Source organism: Anabrus simplex, chromosome 3, assembly GCF_040414725.1.
Source record: "Anabrus simplex isolate iqAnaSimp1 chromosome 3, ASM4041472v1, whole genome shotgun sequence".
Lineage (NCBI taxonomy): Eukaryota > Metazoa > Arthropoda > Insecta > Orthoptera > Tettigoniidae > Anabrus > Anabrus simplex.
The window spans coordinates 143,328,222-143,349,738 of record NC_090267.1 but is presented as its reverse complement, the minus strand read 5'-3'; the positions used below and the strand labels follow the sequence as shown (position 1 = coordinate 143,349,738).

Genomic DNA, 21,517 nt, shown 5'->3' with positions numbered 1-21,517 from the left:
TTCTGGAAATACGACATTCGCGATCAGGCGTATTCTAGAATGTAAGTCAAAGTTCGCGATCGAAAGTAAGGTTGTGATTGGTGAGTCTAGGTGGCGATAGGGAACTCGTGCACGCTGATTGGCTGCCTCCAAGGCCAGAATTTCCTATATATAGTGAGCGAGGCAGTGTTCAAATTGAATTCTGTATCCTGAAATCTGTCGGTCTTGGTCTATCTGTCTGCGAGCAGCCTATCTGGTTGACGTCCCCCGGTTTCCGGGATGGCACTCTCCTCGGGTAAGCACTCTTGAATTCTGTTCCTGCTAAAATTTCCGTAATGTTCCGATTTGCTTTTCATACAGGAGTCTGCCCTAACCTCGCCTAGATTCACCAAATTAGTTACTTATGACGCCTTAGTTTTTCAGCTGGGCTTACCTGTTCGTTTCTGAGGCATTCCCATTTCTTGTTTCACTAAAATATGTAGAATGTAGTTTAATATTATTTCCCTTGGGGTTTGCCTCTGGTAGTTCTGTATCACTTTAGGTACGCTAAGTTCTGGATAACCTTTTTCACATCACTGTATATTGCATTGTACAACTGCATTGGTAAATAGATGTATAGTTGATTTGAAATTTGAATTTACACTGCTACGAAATAAGCTATGTATATCACTGAACTTATAGCTCGTAACTTGGAATTGTATGTGAAATGTATTTGTAAAATTATGTTGTAAATAATATTTTTAAAATCTAAGGATCACGGGGATTTATTTCGGAATCCGCTATCTAAGCCATGTCCATGCCTTTGGTAGGTTCCCAGCCTTTTCATCTTCCCGGTTTGTTGTTCACTAGTTGGCCTTACTGACATTTTACATACATGTTTTGTTGGAGATCAGCGTAATGTTAGCTACTGTTTTTTCCGAGTGTGTAGTGACCTTTTATATTGTGTAGTTTGCTCTTAACTTCCCCTTTTAACTCTGTTTGTGCCTTGTTTGGTGTTACCACTATAGTAGAGGTAACACATTTGTAATTATGTATTTTTATTAGTGAATACCTGTAGATTTTGGAAAATATTTAAATGTGGTAGTGTTCATTCAATGTCGTTTGTTAGGTCATATTTGTTTTATTGTGAACTGAGGATTAGAATCGGCATTCAAGTCCCAAGTTTAATTAGCATGTGCATGTTTTTATAAGATAAGGTCAGCATGTGGAGAATAAGCAAAACGTTGTGAGGTTTGAGCTATGTCCTCCCATGTAGCTAGGCGAGGGACAGAGATTTTTAAATTCATTCATAAATTAAATAAATGGCTATGAGTTGAGAATGAGATAATATCATCCTAAGAACTTAGAAGAATCTTTGATGTAAGAACTGTATTTTTTTATTGCCAAGTATTTGGTAGTAAATTTTTGTGTCAAAGTATAGAGCAAAAATGAAACACAGGGATACAGCAGGGTGTTTTTTTTTTTTTTGCTATTTGCTTTATGTCGCACCGACACAGATAGGTCTTATGGCAACGATGTGATAGGAAAGGTCTAGGAAGTGGAAGGAAGCGGCAGTGGCCTTAATTAAGGTACAGCCCTGGCATTTGCCTGGTGTGAAAATGGGAAACCACGGAAAACTATCTTCAGGGCTGCCGACAGTGGGGCTCGAACCCACTATCTCCTGATTACTGGATACTGGCCGCACTTAAGCGACTGCAGCTATCAAGCTCGGTCACAGCAGGTTTTGGCAGCCAGAACTTTGAGTTGGAAAGATTGAACACCCGCTATGAAACGAAATATGAGATGTGATGCCGCAGTGAACTATGTGTATTAATGGGCTAAATGTGAATTTATATATGTGACGATAACATGAAATTATGATATAGATGTTGATTCCCATAGGAAACCTGAAATATCTATATCATTTGATGGCCTAGCAGGCATCAATTTTTGGTAAGGAGACAAAGTCTCCCACTGCCAGTGGCTTCAAGTAGCCTATGCAATGGCCTCCACGATATGCACTAGCCATGCATCTTGGTGGGTGTGCTAAGTACCAACTGATGAGCCCAACTTAGCACACGGGAGGCGAAATGCTGGCAACCAGGAATGAGTTAGCTGGAAAATTTATAATGTCCAATAACGGACCATTTATATTGGTATGATAATATGAAAGCCGTAAAGGCAGATTAAAGATGTATTTGAGAATACAGTATGTGAGTCCAAGTTGATAATGGAGAGTTTTGAAGATGTGTGCCAGCAGTCAGGTGCGAGAAGCCACAGATTTTTTGTGACACAGAAATGCCACCAAGAGAGAGTGCTCTGTAGTCTCGGAGGACGAACGATAATATTTTTCTGTGAGGCAGAAACATAGCCAAGGTTTGTTTACACAAGGGCCAGTTTCCAAGACATGCAATTTATGTGTTTACACGATTCATTAAGATGGTTATCTTTCCTTTAAAGTAATTCGATCAGAGATAGGGTATTTGACATACTGTAATTGCAGCAGCCATTTTTGCTTTAATCTGATAGTTAGGGGGTTTCAGTGCCCATCTGTGGACTCTAGTGATTGCCTATTTGTATTTCTACTAACATCGTGGAGTTTCTTGTTCATTTCTATCTATTGCACTATATTTTGTTTCAAAATGTTGAGTGCATTTTATGTTGATTGGTCAACGCAGATTTCTAACCCTGGGGTTGACTGTGTGAGTGTTAGGTTCAATTCCGAACCAGAGCATTTTGTGCTGAAATTTGCTGTGTGTTTAGCTGGTGTTATTTGAAAGGGGGTATTTTTTTAAAAATAGGTTACGTTCCACTCAGGCTCGCATATTAACTATGTAATATAGTTCCAGTGTTCATGGAACCATTTAATTTGGTGTATCGTGTATGGTCATAGCAGTAAACCTTATCAGTGTTGTATTTAATCTTGATCTAGGTAATTAACAATTATAGAAACAACGCACACTTTTTTTAAATGCAAAAGTAAATGGATTTTTAATTAGCAAGGAGTTACTTTGTGTGAATTGTCCAGCGGACGTATATATTTGTATTTTCATCCCGTTACTGGTGAAATTTCTTGTTTTTTTCCTTATCATCACCAAGAGTAAATAAATCCATTGTATTTAAAATGACATAACATCTCATTCATTTTTAGTTAGATTACACCTGCCTGCTACGTTATATTTTTATATATGCCCACTAGATTATAAGCCAGATACAACCCTGTAGATATATCGCCGGAGACCCATATGGGTAGGGGACGGGTGCAATATGAACAATTTGGAATAATAATCATAAATATTCCTAAAACAAAGATATGAGCATAGTCAGCTCCTAGAACCACATTTCCAGATTTCAGTATTTCTACCTCCAACATGCCTCTAGAACAAGTACAAGATACACTCTGCAAAGGATGAATATGTTTAAGACTATATTGAAGACTACTTGTACTTCCAGTATAACTGAGAAATTTTCCACATATCTTACAAAATGGTGTTTCTCTATCTATCACCTTACCCCAATCGTTTAGTTTAAATCCAAAATTTTCAGCAAGTTTTTCTCGCATCTGTTCATAAGCCATATTTGTTAGGCTACAATAGCTGAGGCTAATGCACCAAATGGCAAATAATAATACCATATACATGTTTTGTGCCACGCAAAACAGTTATTTTTCCTTCAACACACTAAAATTTTAATTAAATTAACAATAAATTATGGTTCCACCTACTCAATGCAAGAAAACTTATTAATGCAAGGTTACATTATAAGTCAATCACAATTGGGACCGATTTCGACTTTTAGTCAGGGTCATCTTCAGCCTGTCAGCATAGCAGGTGACGCCGCCTGGGCGAGGTAATGGCCTTCCTCACCAGTGCATCACCATACCCAAAGTCTCACGTTCCAGGACACTGCCCTTGAAGCGGTAGAGGTGAAATCCCTTGCTGAGTCCGAGAGAAAACCAACCCTAAAGGATAAACTGATTATGAAAGAAAGAAAGAAAGAAAGAAGGAAAGAAAGAAAGAAAGATCATAGTACTATAGGGCTATAATCTATCATTCCCCAAAAAATATATATTTATGGTTGGGACAACTGACCTACCCACTTTCGGGGCCCATGAAAGAGAAACATTAAATATCTTGGTGGAGGAAAAAAGTTAAACATGATAAAGATAAATATGACTTCATCTAGTTTTCACAAGTCGGATTGAGTGGTTCAGACGGTTGAGGTGCTGGCCTTCTGACCCCAACTTGGCAGGTTCGATCCTGGTTCAGTCCGATGGTGGTTGAAAGTGTTCAAATACGTCAGCCTCGTGTCGGTAGATTTACTGGCGCGTAAAAGAACTCCTGCAGGACTAAATTCCTGCACATCGGCGTCTCCGAAAACCGTAGAAGTAGTTAGCGGGGCGTAAAGCCAATAACATTAATTACATTTGGCTTTTAACAAGCTGAGCATATCAGGCAAGAAAAGTGTCCTGGTAACATTTTAGTCGTTCAATACAGGAATGTCTTTGGGCGCTGAGACTTTTACTTCTTCTTCTTCTTTTTCTTCTTCTTCTTTACGTCACACCGTCACATATAGGTCTTATGGCGACGATGGGACAGGAAAGGCCTAGGAATGGAAACGAAGCGGCCGTGGCCTTAGGTACAGCCTCAGCATTTGCCTGGTGTGAAAATGGGAAACCACGGAAAACCATCTTCAGGGCTGCTGGCAGTGGGGTTCGAAACCCACTATCTCCCAGATGTGAGCTCACAGCTGTGTGCTCCTAACCGTACGGCCAACTCGTCCGGTATTTTTACCCTTCGGTTTATTGACTTGGCTTGTATAACCTAAAACTTAGGCTAAGTTAGATAATATTTTAAACACCAACATCACTATTTTCACCTGTGTGCAATTATGTTATTTATTTCATTAATATTATGATAATTATTATAATTGAGCATTGTTAACTTATAAGACCCCAACAGACAAGGATTGGTTTTGTGTAGAGTTATCTTCTTCTTCTTCTTTTCCTGCCGCTTTTTCCCACACCTGTGGGGTCGCGGGTGCGAACTGCATCGCACATGTGGATTTGGCCCTGTTTTACGGCCGGATGCCCTTCCTGGCGCCAACCCTCTATGGAGGGATGTAAGCACTATTGCGTGTTTCTGTGGTGGTTGGTAGTGTAGTGTGTTGTCTGAATATGATGAGGAGAGTGTTGGGACGGACATATACACCCAGTCCCCGAGCCAGAAGAATTAGTCAGAAGCGATTAAAATCCCCGACCCGGCCGGGAATCGAACCCTGGACCCTCTGAACCGAAGGCCAGTACGCTGACCATTCAGCCAACGAGTCGGACGGTTTTGTGTAGAGTTATACACTTGTTAAATTCACATTGTTTCCTTTCATGATGTACACGCCTATTTTTTGTTATATTATAGAGTATTTAGATATAGCCCAAATTAATTTACAAATTAAGCTCTTCAATAAAGACATAAATAACTGTCGCATGCCAAGATAAATTGCTACAATTAGAGCTGTCAAAATGGTTCATAACCCCTTTGATTTATTATCTTGACATGGATCACCCAAAATATAAGTTAGGTTTGGAGAATACTTGAATAATCAGCCTTAATTAATGCACTGTTTATTACTTTCATATTCCAAGATGTAATTGAAGCATTTAAATAAAGCACCATACATTAAAATTTAAAGTTTTACCACTAGAATAGCTGACATGGAAAAGCGATTGAAAATTCAAACAAATTCATCTTACGTTAAAATCTTCAAAAAAATAAACTGTAGACATTTCCGATATATCGCCAGCATTTCTCCGGCTCGCCAAAATCCATTTCTCCCTAGTTCTAGCGTCTTTGGAACATTTATAAACAATTTGTTTGGGATGGTATGCGATGTGCTATTGCACATCGGAACTCTACACCATTTATAAGGTTTCTGCCTCACTGTCTGCGCAGGATTCATTTTAAGTCTAAAATATACCACTCAGATTATTATCCAATGTATAGACCTCGAATTTAAGCATACCAGACACGAACATAAAGTAGAAATACGCGAAGTGTATCCTGCTTCTCACAGCACACTATGTGTTATTTCGTCTGCTAATTCAGTCAACCTGTACGATGATGTCAGACCAATGAGATCGCGTACTTGCCTCACCTGACAGTTTTGTACAATGATTTAGATTTTTATCATGTTTGTAGTTATTATTTGTACATTCTGATTCCATTTTTGAATTCTGCATGAAATTTTGAATCAGATTAGCATATTTTTAATTAAAACCCCGGATCATGCATGTTGCCTATTGAGATATTTTTGTTCATAACTCGTGACACTAAAATGGACCTTTCTTTTTCACTCTGATGCCTTTTTACTGGATTTTTTAAACAATGCTTAATTCAGGAAACAAACTCAACCTTGTAATAGAAAATATGTTACACATAACTGAGAATTGAATTTAAATCAGTTACCGGTACGTATACTAAAAAAATATACTGTATGTAATATAATGCTGTTTCGCTGGGACTTATAGAAACCTAGGCTTAACCCTGAATTATGTACAACTAGGTTACAACAAACCAGTTTCAACTGTACCTTATAGCAGTTTGTTCTATATAGTACTGAAGTATTAAAATGAGTATGACAGTTTTCCAAAACTCCTGCATAACTTTTGCAACGACCAGTCAATGCTTTTTCCTCTGTTATTAGTTCCAAAAAATAAAATTAAAATGTTGCTACCTCTTGCAAAAGGATCCGTTGTGATGGAGTTTCTCCTGCTGGTGCTGCTGTTGGGGCTAGTAGATTCCAATGCATGCCTCCTAGCATTAGCCAGCCTGTCCTCACGTCCAACAAGGAAGTCTTGTGCTTGAGTAACTATCTCCTCCACATTTCGATGACGGGCAAGGTAATGATCTGTCTTGTGTTTTAGTGTCCCCAGCACCTGCAAGTTTCAGAAAAATACTGATTAGCAGTATGTTCATAATTTAAAAAACATGCAACAAAGCTTAGTATAAAGGATACAGTGCCTATTAAAATTTTGTTAATTTTGTGTGTGTGATCCATTTAGTGCAATAAACGTTGGGGTTTTGTTAGATAGGTAGATAGATATGGTTTATTTTAACTGGCAAAGTTAGGGGCATGTGTCCCTGTCTTACACTTAACCAGTGAAATACACGAATTACATAAAATAAAAATATTAAAATACTGAATAAATGAAAAAAGAGACTGAAACAAATTTTTATGCTGCTATGCCATCCTATTGTACATAAAATTTCTATTATAATACACAATATAAATGAACATTTTGCTTCCTAAGCACAATAATACCTACAAAGAAATTAAAATACAATGAAGAACAACAACAACAAGAAGAAAAACTATCCCACTATGAGCTCCTTTCTTGGAGATATTTTGAGCACCCTCTTTTAAATTTTCCATGGTTTGATATCCCTCTGACCTCAATATAAAACTGAGTAACATGATCTGAAAATTTCAAAGTATATATAAATTTTACACAGGCATTTTGTGCATGTTGTAGTTTATCTCGAAACTTGGTTTTTGTGTCTTTGTAAACTGTCACAATAATCAAATATTGGAAGAATGAGGGTTTTGGCTAGGTTTTTCTTGTGTAAATACGCTCCCATCCATCTCAGAGTACTGTAGGAGAAACTGAGGCGATAAAGTTTGGATAGGAGCAACTTATGGTCTACAGAGTCAAATGCTTTGCTGAAGTCCAATAATAATAGAACTGTCACTTTTTGTTCATCAATAGCCTGTCTTATACTGTCAGTCATGCTTAGTAATGCAGTACATGTACTGTGATTGCATCGGAAGCCTGATTGGTGCGAGTCTAGTATGTCGTGGTCATTTAAATATTTTTGTGATTTGATTATGTACAACATGTTCGAGTCCCTTGGCTACTATTGACAGTATATTAATAGGTCTGTAGTCACTGTTTAGTCAAGGAGATTTTGTCTATGGTAAAGGATGTACCAGGGCCATTTTCCAGACAATCGGAAATACACTGTTTCGAAAGGAGAAGCTGTATATGAATGTCAATATTGGAATAATAGCGTCTATATAGTTTTCTTTAGCATTATAATAAATATAACTGTATGTGTTACTTTGTGTTAGGCACCACTGTAAAATAATTATTAATGTAGTAACTGTATATTTTTAATGTATTACCAACTTTGTATTGTTTGGGTAGTTCATTGTATTCTTTGTATTGTCTTTTTCCAGTTTTTTTTCGTAGTGTAACTATTAATTGTACTGTATATTGTGAACATTGTAATTGGACAAAAAGCCTGTTATGTTCATCACTGAATAAATAAATAAATAAATAAATAAATAAATAAATAAATATTGTCCACCCGTGTGCATTTAGTTTTAATTCGCAAGAGAGCCGCTTTCACTTGCAGGGGTAAGACATAAGTAAAATAAAATTTAGTAACCCAATAAACCCTACTTTATTACGTCCCTTACAAATTTGAATATACCCTAAAACCTTACGGGTGGTGTGTTGTAATTTGCACTCAACAGATTCCTTTTTACTTCTTTGTTTAATTGTACATGGAAGGATACGAAGTGATCATTCAATTCAGCGAGAGAAATCTCCAAATCCTCTACCATGTCTGGTTTATTTAGTCCAAATTGGTGGATTGACTTCTAGAAAGTAGCGGGTCTTATGTCAGGTTTTATAAGATCATGGGGGTATCATAGTAGAGCGTTTCTTACTGTCTGAGTAGTTTTCTTATGTAGTCATTTGTAACAGAGAAAGTTTCCCTCTGTTGGATAATGTTTATATTTCCTACGAGTTGCATCCCACTTAGCCATCACTGCTCTAATATCATCATTTAACGATGGGGAGAGTCTTTTACAGACATGTGCTGTCCATAGAGCGGCGTGTTTGTCAAAAATATGTAGTATCATGTTATTGAAAGTGGTGACCATGTCGTCAATATAGTTTTATGAGTTAGCTCATGCCACGGCGTAAAAAAAGAGACTTCCAATAATTTTTCATTGCCAATACGGCTATAGTCTCTAAGTCACATACTTAGGTTTATGTTTGGGGCAGTGTAGTGCATAAGTCATAAAGGTAATATCATGGGCTGACACTCCGGGATCAGATGCCTAGCCATGATGTAATACTCTGTCAGAATTGTTCTTTAGTATTAGGTCCAGTAGTGTGTGTGTGCAGTTTTAGTGTAGTGAGTGGGAGAAAGTGGGAGGATCGTCATACTGCATGCTTGAAACATATTAAGCAGATGGGTGGTTTCGGAAGAATCCGGGTCTAGAAGATTTGTACCGAAGTCTACCATCATTATAAAATGTACATAGGTAACAGTCTAGTAAGATCAGTCTCTTATTCAGACGGCGAGCTTTGGGTGGTTTATATACAACACCTACCAAGCATTTTACAGTCAAGACCTGTATCTCTATGTACATGTACTCAGGTTTCTGCTCATACACTTGAGGTGACTGGCAGATAATTTGAGGTTTCAAGTGTGAAGGGACAAAAGTACAGACCCCACCACCCCTCAGAAGGCAGTAGCCAGGTAATTCCAGATTTTTAGCCTGATGTTTGACTTTCAACCAACTTTCAATGCATAAGATAATATTAAATAGTAATCAATATTAATGATTATTCTTTTAAATTTTACTTCAAGTTGTTCAGTTGGTATTCAATAGAATATGTACTATGGGTCAGGTTTACTTTGTTTTGTATCTGGGTTAATCATCATCAGTGTCTAAAGGCAACGCCTTGTCTATGCAACCATTCTTTCCTGTCCTCAGCTCCTCATTTCATTTCATATGAACCATAATGGAGACTCTGTGCCAAATCTTGAAGGAATTTTTCCTCTGTTGTCCTCGGCCTTTCTTCCCTGTGATTTTTCCTTCCAGCAGATTGGTAAGAAAGGTATTGTGTCATAAGATGTGGCCAGTAAATTTAGCTCTTCTTCTCTGTATTGTTTACATCAATTCACTCTTCCCTTGAATTTCTTCTAGAATGTTTTTGTTTGTTCTCTTTTCAATCCATTTAATCCTTGCATTTGTCTCCAGACCCACATCTCAACACTTCCAGTCGTTTCCAATCCTGATCTCTGATTATCCAAGATTCACAGCCATCCAATAGCACACTCCATACAAAAGAAGTCACAAATTTCTTCCTAAGTCTAAAATCTAAATTTGCACCGGTGGAAAGATTTCTCTTATTACTAATTGACTGTTTGACAAGTGCTATTTGTCTTTTGATCTCTTTGATGCACCTGTTATCATTGATGATCAGCTTTCTAGATAAGGGAAACTGGTAACTTGTTCCACTATCTTGTCAGTAAGCTTGATGTTGGTGTGAATTCTTTCAGGATGTTTACTCACAACTAATATCTTGGTCTTCTTGACATTAATGTTTAAGCGTGAATTTGACAATGCTGATGACTATACATTCAGCATCTTAGACAACTCTTTCTCAGAGCCTGTTACAATTGCTATATCATCTGCAAATTGAATGCACTGGATATGGTGCCCATTTATGTTTATTCCTTTGGTATTTGCCTTAAACTTATTTATAGTTTCTGCAATGAATACATTAAAAAGGTATGGTGAGAGAGCAGCCCTGCCTTACCCCTTTCCTGATTTTTGCTGTCTGGATGCTTCCTCCGATATCCAGCAGATTGGTAAGAAAGGTATTGGGTCATAATATGTGGCCAGTGGATTAATGTTGACGATTGTTGCTACATGAACATGATAGTAGTGTGAATAAATACAAAGTCACCTGATTCATTATTCCGATTATTTGTAGTCTTAGTTCCCTGCATACTTTTTATTTTCCACCTTCGTTTATTCATCAAGTAAAAGTTAATAATCAAATTCCTATATCCCAATAATATTACACTTCAAACCCCCGGCGTGGTTTTGATAGAAATTATAGTAGACAACCTCTTATTCTCAGCATTTAAGGACACTTTAATCCTTCGACCCGCGTAGTAGGGAAAATAATACTAATCCGCCAGCGGTAAAAGTTCATATAACCACACTTCAGCTGAAAATTGTAGTGTAGATACATTGTAGTATAGATACAGTATATTCATGTGTTATCTTACGTGTGTATCTATTAGAGCGTAGTATTAATAATAATTCATCTAAGCATTTAGCTTTGTTGGTAGTCTTTGAGTACAGTAGTTCTTCCAAATTTCATTTCTGTTTGTGCTTAGTAGTGACATAAGGCACCGGTATCGTAATTAGGATACGCCTGAAAGTAGTTTAAAAATTACTGTAGTGTACTGTACAGTAGTATACGAGTAATATCCTATTAGAATTTAGTGTGCTTATTTTATTATTGTAAAATATTTGTGTAGTACTGGTGTATTAGAGGTATCCATAGAAACTCTTACTAAAATTCTGTTGTTGTAATTAGGATAGGCTTAATTGCAGTTTGGAATTGTGTAGTTCTTGTGTATTACTTTCGATATTCAGTAATTAACAGCAGTTTTTATCCTGTTAGGGGTTGTAGGATATAAAATAGAGTACAACTAAGTAGTATTGTAGTGTAGTATAGTCGTATATTAATTACCTTATTGTAGTGTGATCTTTGAGTACTATCCCAGACAATATATCCCTCCATTCACTTATTTTTTGCAAATAAGTTACTTTATTTTCATTTTCATTTTTTTCCATAAAGAATGACTAAGGAGCGCGAGTGTACGAACTGTGGGTGTGGCGAGGCATTGAGGGGTATGAGGGAGGAGTTGGAGAGTTTGAGGGAGATAATTAGGATTCTCACAGAAGACAGGAAGGAAGATAGGACTCCCTCAAACAATGTACAGGTTACAGTAGGTGTACAAGAGGGAGGGGAAGGAAAGGGGGTAGTTGTAGAAGACAGGTGGTCTAATGTTCTGAGGGGAAGGAGATTGCAGGCTAAGGGCTCTATTCAGGATCAGAATTCAGGACAGGTGTCTGTGCGAAATCGGTACGAGTCACTCCAGGTAGAACAACAGAGGGATGATGAGGGACAGGGAACTGTTGCTGAGATGTGTGGAAGTAGGAGGAAGGGAAAAGGTAGGAAAGGGAAATGTAGAGTAGAGGACAGGAAAAGACAGGTGGAACAGGGTCATGGGAAAGAGAAAAGGGAGAAGGAAGTAGCTTCTGCAGCTATCAGGAAAGATAGGGCTGACCAGGAGGGGAGGGAATCAAATGAGGTGGGTAGGGTTGAGGCTCTGGTCATGGGGGATTCCATCGTTAGACATGTGGGGAAAGTGTGTGGAAGAAAGGGAACCAGGGTAGAATGTTATCCAGGAATTAGGTTGAGGCAGATGTTGAGGAAAGTAGAAGAGAGGGAGGAGGGGAAGGAGAAGGTGGTAGTGTTTCACGTTGGTACCAACAACGTAAGGCAAGCTGACATAAGCACCAACATAGTTGGAGATGTGTGGGATCTGGTAAATGCAGCATGGATGAAGTTTAAGAAAGCGGAGATTGTTATTAGTGGAATACTGTGTAGGAGGGATACTGACTGGAGGGTGATTGGGGATTTAAATGAGACTATGGAGTGGGTATGTGGGAATCTGGGAGTGAAATTTCTAGATCCAAGTGGGTAGGTAGGAGTTAAGGATCTGCGCTCAGATGGCCTTCACTTAAACCGCAGTGGTACGTATAAGTTAGGAAATTTGTTTGGAAGGGTAATACAGAGGTACATTCAGGGAAACGGGGTGGCCTAGGGAGCAGTGATAAGGGAACAGGGAACTGGAAATCAAGTAGGAATGACATAAAATTGTTAGTGTTGAACTGTAGAAGTATTGTAAAGAAAGGAATAGAACTAAGTAATTTAATAGATATATATTTACCAGATATTGTAATAGCAGTTGAATCATGGCTGGGAAATGATATAATGGATGCAGAAATTTTCTCATGGCACTGGAGTGTGTATCGTAGGGATAGGATAGGTATGGTGGGAGGGGGAGTATTCATTCTGGTGAAAGAAGAATTTGTAAGCTACGAAAAAGTTAAAGATGAAACACGTGAAATTCTAGGTGTAAGGCTCATTTCTAAAGATAATAGGCAACTTGATATATTTGGAGTGTACAGACCGGGAAAGGGTAGCACTGACGCAGATACGGAATTATTTGATAGGACAGTCGGCTATCTGGGAAACGATATGGAAAGAAATGTGATTGTAGCAGGAGATCTGAATTTGCCAGATGTCAATTGGGAAGAAGATGTGAACGACAGGAAGCATGACCAACAAATGGCAAATAAGTTAATATGGGAAGGACAGCTAATTCAGAAAGTGATGGAACCGAACCAACCAGAGGGAAATATATCCTGGATGTGGTGCTGATAAAACCAGATGAGCTCCATAGGGAAACTGAAGTAATAGATGGTATTAGTGATCATGAAGCTGTTTTTGTCATAGTTAAAAATAAATGTGATAGAAAGGAAGGTCTTAAAAGTAGGACTATTAGGCAGTACCATATGGCTGATAAAGCAGGCATGAGGCAGTTTCTAAAAAGTAACTATGATAGGTGGAAAACGGTAAAGAAACATGTAAACAGACTCTGGGATGGGTTTAAAGAAATTGTTGAGGAATGCGAAATGGCTGTGGAATTAAGGAGAAATTGAAGGAACTTACTAGAAAATTGAATCTAGCAAAGAAGGCAGCTAAGGATAACATGATGGCAAGCATAATTGGCAGTCAAACAAATTTTAGTGAAAAATGGAAGGGTATGTATAGGTATTTTAAGGCAGAAACAGGTTCCAAGAAGGACATTCCAGGAATAATTAATGAACAAGAAGAGTGTGTATGTGAGGATCTTCAAAAGGCAGAAGTATTCAGTCAGCAGTATGTAAAGATTGTTGGTTACAAGGATAATGTCCAGATAAAGGAGGAGACTAAGGCCAAAGAAGAGTATGCGCCTACCCCTCCAGTCCCAACTTACTCTCCGCCTAGGCAAGCACACAGATACAACACACGCAGCAACGGGCATAAATTTAACAGACCCCCTTGAACGGCTAATGTCTCCGGTCAACGCTCATCAACATAAGAGATTTCAGTTCACGCACTTGGCATCTTACTATTTTTTTCCTGTTTTGGTCTTGAACTCCCAGCAAAAATGAAGTGGCTTCAGGCGTGATCAATCCTGTTTGAAGTGTTACTACTCCATGTCTGCTACAATATATGATTTCTCTCGCCCGTTCTCACGTATCTATACAAGAGTGGGATTTAATTATTTCTTCACTTAAAAGAATATAACCATCATGTTTTGTTATGTATGAACATTCTTATTAACTGACTGGCAGCCATGAGTTTGATTATTACACTGCCAGCTCTGTGTTGTACCTTATGTTTTTAACCTCTGGCAACACGATTACGTGGTTTTCTTTTCTTTTTCTAACTCAGCCATGATGAACACACTTATGTATTTTCACTCTTGTTTTTATGTTTGAACATTCTGATTGACTGACTGGTAACAATGATATCCTAATGATTTTAATTATTTCACTACCAGCTCTGTATTGTACTTTCTGTTCTTATCCTCTGTCTCAACTCGATTGTGTTTTTTCTCTTAGCCATGTTGTAACATTCTATGTTTTTTCACACTAGTTTTAAGCCTATTTTCATTTTCTAAATATAAATGTTGATTCTTAGGGAGCCATATATGTTAAGGACACTAGGTTCAGGGCCCTGACCTAACTTTAGGCTAAGATTTATTTTCGGCTGATGATGCTTACAACTGTTAAGCGAAACATGTCCCATCTTACAACGCCTGTTGTAATGTTTATTTCCTAAATATAAGGAAAGATAAGTATTGGAAAGGTGGTGTTAACTATTATTCTTGTTTTAATGTTCATAAGTGGTATGTTCCGAGCTGTCAGCGGAGAGATGGCGTGGAATGACATTAGTAGACGAATAAGTAGAAAAGATCACAATATGAAGATAAAGTTGGAATTCAAGAGGACGAATTGGGGCAAATATTCATTTATAGGAAGGGGAGTTAGGGATTGGAATAACTTACCAAGGGAGACGTTCAATAAATTTCCAATTTCTTTGAAATCATGTAGGAAAAGGCTAGGAAAACAACAGATAGGGAATCTGCCACCTGGGCGACTGCCCTAAATGCAGATCATAATTGATTGATTGATCTACCATCGTGGTCTGTTCTTCATAGAGTCGCAAAATTAGCCTCCTGTCTTTCCAGTCAAAACCTGTAGTTTTAAGAATTTTAAACAGTTTGCCCCGACTTACATGATCAAAAGCCTTTTCAATATCTACAAATGTTAGACAGGTGTGTTCCTATTCATTTCCAACCTCCTTTCTAATATTGTTCGGAGTGCTAAGATGGCTTCTCTTGTTCCCATTCCTGTCCTAAAGCCGAACAGGTCCTGATCAATTTGTAAATTCAATTAGTTATTTATCCTGTTTTTTAATTATTGATAGTAGTATTTCTGATGTATGAGTGAGCAGAGTTATGGTTCTGTAATCGGAACATTCTACACTACTTCCCTTCTTTGGTATCATACCCGTTTTGCTTTTAATGAAGTCTTCTGGAATTTCACCATCATAGCATCTGCACATCATGGCAAATAGAAGTTCTCTCAATTTCTCCCCCATATTCTTAAGCAGTTCTCCAGGTATGTTATCTGGACCGGTAGCTTTATTTTCATGTAATCACTGAAGTGCTGATTGAAACTCCCTCCTTGTTATTGTGGGACCTTTATCATCTTCCTCTACTTCATGTTCTGGTTCAATACACCTTAGATCATTCAGCACATTTCATCCTTCACACAGTTGTTCAAGGTATTCCTTCCACCGAGCATTGATGTTATCATTATCTATTAATATTTTTCCACTTTTACCTCTTACTATAGAGCTTTTCACTTTAGGTTTCTGGTTTAATATCTTAATGCTCCTACATTCTCTGTCCGTCCTTCCTTCAACTACATCTTTTCTGATATTCTCAGTTACCTCGACCATTCACGCTTCTTTTCCTCTTCTACACAGTGTTGTAATTTGATTTTTTAATTTCCTGTATTGTTCTTGGCTTTCCGTCATGTTCCCTCTCCTGTACTGATTTCTCTTCACTATTAAATCCAATATTTCTCTGGTAATCGACAGTTTTCTCGGTTCCAATCTTCTTGTTCCCAGTGTGTCATTAGCTACACCTAGCAAACCTCCTTTTTTAATATCCCATTCCAATTCTTCATTTCCTTTTGTTAATTCATTTGTTTTTTTGTACATAAACATCCATAGTTTGATGGTCTCTTAACTTGGTTAAATCTAAAGGTTTCACTTTTTGGTGATCAATTCTTTTCAGTTGGATAATGCATTTGGCCATGACTAGGCAGTGGTCACTGTCAGTCTCTACCCCAGGATAGCTGTGACTTGTTTCAACTTGATTGCGATATTATCTCTTGACAAGGATATAGTCATTTTGGTAACGGGCAGTGTTACCTGGGGCTTTCCAAGTGTATATCCTGCGTAATAGAATGTCAAATAACGTGTTTGTCACAATCATATTGTACTGATCGCAGTAGTCTAGTAACCTCTCTTCTCGTTTGTTCCTGACACCTAGACCAAACTTTCCAATTCCTTCTCAGTCTGGTTGCATTCCAACAATAGCATTGAAATCTCCCATGATTATGAAATTATCTGAGGAATTATCAGATTCCATATTTCATCAATGTTCTCATACATTTCACAAAAGTAATTTTAATATAAGGAAATCCACCTTTTCAATACATACAAAACTGTTGAACATAAATTATACTACAACATTTTTATTATTGTGAAGGTACTGGTTTCGACATGTTTTCAATGTTATCATCAGCCTTTCGTAAAAACAAGCAAGAGAATAAATTCACATATAACAACAATATACACACACTAGGCAAAATTTGTATAACGACACACCTTCAAAATAGTTTATATAAAATATATGAGGATTGCTATGCGTTGGCGCCGTCACAGTCTTATATTGTCTTGGTACATAAGTTGAGGCACTTTCTGTAAAGTTGGGCTTTGGTATGATAAAGCTTAATGAACACGTTAAAATCTTGATAAGTATCTTATTCATAGTGAAAGGGGGCACTGAGGAATAATCTGAGCGCTGTTAGTGGCATAGTCTTCTTATCTTAAAATTGTACTATGCACGTCGAAAGGTGGTTTTCAGTGTACATGTAGGTCCTATAATAAAGAACATCTCAAATAGTATTAGACCTTAATACAAAATCAACATGGCCACATAAACATAATCTTTAGATTACTGTATTGAATTGCTAAGTTGTCAAAAATAACATACAAATTTAAATATATTAAGTTAAAACAACAAAATAAGGAGGTCCATCTGAAAATTTAGAGCATTTTAAACCAAATGTCAACACTAGATACATATAACGCAGAGGCTATTTGTAAGAAACTTTTTTTTTTTGCTAGTTGCTTTACGTCGCACCGACACAGATAGGTCTTATGGCGACGATGGGACAGGAAAGGGCTAGGAGTGGGAATGAAGCGGCCATGGCCTTAATTAAGGTACAGCCCCAGCATTTGCCTGGTGTGAAAATGGGAAACCACGGAAAACCATTTTCAGGGCTGCCGACATTCCACATGGTATGTACATTTAAAAAGACTGTACTTGTGTTTACATTGTTTATGTTTTCTTCGATATTTACGCTTTAATTTACTTCAGGCTGATGATGACCTATTACTAGGTCGAAACTAGTCCCTATGTAATTTTCATTTTGTATTGAAAAGATGGACCAATAATAATATATTATTTTACTCTATTGTAATCACAGTTCAATACGGATCTATCATTATGAAACTTATTTCTTTTAATTACTGGTTACTGGCCGCACTTAAACGACTGCAGCTATTGAGCTCGGTGAAACATAATTATTTGTGCACTAATAGCATAACAGGAATGTGTTCTTGTTAATTACGCAATAAGCCTAAGGTGTCTCAAAAGTAGACAAAATATGTTCTACAGTTTTTGCCTTAAGCAAATAAACAGTATCAATCAGGTGGAAGCGGTGTACTTTTTATTTCTCTTAACCACTGAAAAAGACGGGAAGGGTTAGAAATTGCAGTTTTTTAGATTTGAACACCATCTGTTAACCTGATCCTTGAACTATGTGATGAAAGGAGTGACAGTGACGTCACCATACGGCAAAGTCTTCAAAATAACCTTGAATATAGGCTGTGTAGTCTAACAAAACCATATCTTAAGTCACAACCAAAAATCAAACCAAACCCCATGGCGCAACAGCCCCAAAGGGCCATGGCCTACCAAGCGACTGCTGCTCAGCCCGAAGGCTTACAGATTGCGAGGTGTTGTGTGGACAGCACTATGGATCCTCTCGGCCGTTATCCCTGGCTTCTAGACCGGAGCCGCTATCTCACTGTCAGATAGCTGCTCAATTGTAATCACATAGGCTGAGTGGACCTCGAACCGGCCCTCAGATGCAGGTAAAAATCCCTGACCTGGCCGGGAATCGAACCTGGGGCCTCCAGGTAAGAGGCAGGCATGCTACCCGTACACCGTGCGGCCGGCTATCTTAAGTCACAATGGGAATTTAAATTTGGCAACTTCAGATATATTTTCTTGAAGGAAGCTTCTGCATTGTCTTCTTGTGCCAAAATAACCAGCTACTATATCAAGATAATGTACGGGTACAATTATATACATTTACTGGGCTGCACAGAGCCTCCATGGCTAAGCTGGCAGCATGCCAGCCTATCACCGCTGGGTTCCATGGTTCAAAGCCCGGTCATTCCATGCGAGATTTGTGCTGGACAAAACGGAGGCGGAACAGGTTTTTCTCTGGGTACTCAGGTATTCCCTGTCATATTTCATTCCAGCAACACTCTCCAATATCATTTCAGTTCATCTGTCATTCATTAATCATTGCCTCAGAGGAATGCAACAGGCTTCAGCAGCAAGCATAATTTCTATCCTCGCCGCTAGATGGGGCTTCATCCATTCCATTCCTGATCCAGTTGAATGATTGGAAACAGGCTGTGAACTGGGCTACATATTTTATAACGGGTAATTTTAACTAATGTTGACTGGCTGCACAGGAGCCCGGCCATAGTGCTGTGATTTGTTTCTTTATGCTGACAAGTGTGTAGCATAAAGTAAAAATAACATTATCGTGTGGAGAGTTATGTAAGGTTTACATGAAGAAATAATTTCTTTTCTTTGTAACTGGACTTCTGGTCTCATGAAACGGAAGTGAAATGTACCTCTTCTCTGACAGATATTGTCTCGATCATTAAAGCTAGCAACCCTGAGTCAAAACTTAAGCCGTGGTTACTCACATGGTGAGCGCTGTGCTCAGCTCCATAGTGTATTGCTTGTTGTTTGAATATTACAACAATGATGCTTCTGTAACTCCATATACCTTTCAAACAGATTGTTAGGAAGGGGAGGTGTCGTGATTTCCAATATTTTTGAAAATGGAGACCTTTAATCCATTATTAGGTGTGGCAGTGCTTGTTTGGGGAAAAGGTGCCCTCAGTAGCGAGTAATAGTTTTACTCAATTGTGCGCAGTGTAATGTGTCAAGGTTTGTCTTATGCTTGCGTTTAATGTGAAATTTTTATATTGCGACTGCTGTTAGTGAATTTACACAAGTTATAATGGCACCACTGATCAGATAATTTCGTGGTTATGTGAAACGTTGGAGGAAGTAGACTTGAACACTGAAAGTGATAGTAATGAAACAGGTAAGGTTTATGAAAGTGATCCTAACTCTGAAACCGAGTGTCTGCAAGTTCTGAGGAAGAAGAGGCACTCTTCGTTGATTGAAGACTGTACTCCATTTGTTTTAGGAAAGGATGGAATTACCAAGTGGGGTCTCCATGCTCCTCCAGCTACAAATGTTCAAGCCCAGAAAAAGTGTTCCAGGAGAGATACCGAAAGGATCAGAAGCGACTGTAAAATGTTTGTTTCCTGTTATGCTGGATTATATGTTTGCATTATTTAGTTCATACTAAGCACACTCCTATCTCAAAATTGTTTAAATTCAAGTATTTGTGTTCCTAAATAAACGTTTGTCTACCTCTTAGTCTTATTTCTTGATATGGGTCGGGGATGAGGCGAGATGAATTTATACATGTTTTACGGCCAGATGCTCTTCCTGTTGCTGATGTCAGTTGAGGAGCTAATGAAGATGAAATAAATCATGGTCGAATGAAATTGGGTAAGCTGTGGTCTATGAATAGGAACTGTCCTGGCATTTGACTGGAAGTGTAAAAGGGAAGCATAGAAAACCATTATTGGGACAGACTACGGTGGGTTTCAAACCCATGCAACTCCCGAATGCAGAGCTTGGTTCCATAGCTGTAGTGTGTTAACACGCGTGGCCACACCTCTTGCTTGTGTTCTTCAATAAATATCTCAAATTGACGTAATAAAAATACCTCCATATTTATATGGACAAATTATGGTCTTTAAACATAAAGATGAGTGCTGCACCCACTAGCAAGTAACGTACGTAAAGACCTAGCGAGTAATGCCGGGATAACAAAGCTGTCATGATCGGAGAAGAAGCTGGCGAGCTGTTAGTAAATATGTATGATTGGCAATATGGTTGGAAAGAAGTTTCTCAGGTCACATCTTTCAGTCATTTTACTGTGAAAAATAATGTGCTCGGGGTCATTATGTGTCATTGAAAATTGAATGGTCCAACTTTAATTGTGAAGATTTGTAAGGCAGATAATTTTCCTCAGAACCTGCCTAAGAAGTTGGAAGTAAAAGGCATGACTTCAGAAAGGACTAAATACCGTATTTACTCATGTATTTAGACCCCCCACTCCCCTGGCTTCTTGAGATGAAGAAAATGAAAAAATAAATCTCGCACAGAAGACCCCCCAATGTAATTCGTAAGAGAAGAACAACGATTCCGCTTCCAAGCAAGTACAAGCCTTATTGCAGCTTTGATGACATTGCACAAATTTGTGAATAGTTTCGTCCGTACGACCCACTCAATGAAAACACTTGTCGAAGTCATGCAGTACATCCGTGTTTCATATTTAAGAAATGTCCACCTCTGTAGCGTAGGCTTACTGCAGCTCTGCTGGCGTTGCAAGAATAGGTGAATAGTATTGTGTCCGACCTGCGCATTGTGAGCACGCATGTTTCATGTAAACTTATATGTGTCTGTGTTTTGTAGTTAAAAATGTCCGCCAGCATAATGCTTAGCAGAATTAGCTGCCGTTCTCGGGAGCCCGAGTTCGATTACCAGAGATTTACAAATGGCAGGAGACTGTATATGTGGTAAAAATGGTACATGCAACTCTCTTCCACTGGAGGCCTGTCTAAAAAGACCTGCACCACCTCGGGATGAGAAAACGAGTTTACTGTAGTTAAGAAACAGCCACGGTTGTTGCTATTAATATAGCAGGTGAGATTATTAACAAAGTGATCGTTTAATATCTCGTAACTAAGGCCAATATATGTTTCTTCGGTTAGTAGTAGGTTTAAAACACGACAGAAACAATTCAATCATAACTATTGTTTTACTCGCCAACGTACCTCACAAAATAATAATAATAATAATAATAATAATAATAATAA

The 21,517-nt window shown here is 38.2% G+C and overlaps 1 protein-coding gene across 2 annotated transcripts in view; it reads right to left on the bottom strand.

Annotated features, from left to right (window-relative positions):
• Positions 1 to 21,517, bottom strand: part of LOC136866081 (FHIP family protein GK23746) — a 607,505-nt gene that overhangs the window by 162,721 nt on the left and 423,267 nt on the right. For both annotated transcript variants that reach the window (XM_067142738.2, XM_067142740.2), the window contains one exon: positions 6,688 to 6,889. In XM_067142738.2, the coding sequence (XP_066998839.2) occupies positions 6,688 to 6,889 (202 nt within the window). The remainder of the gene's footprint in view (positions 1 to 6,687; positions 6,890 to 21,517) is intronic.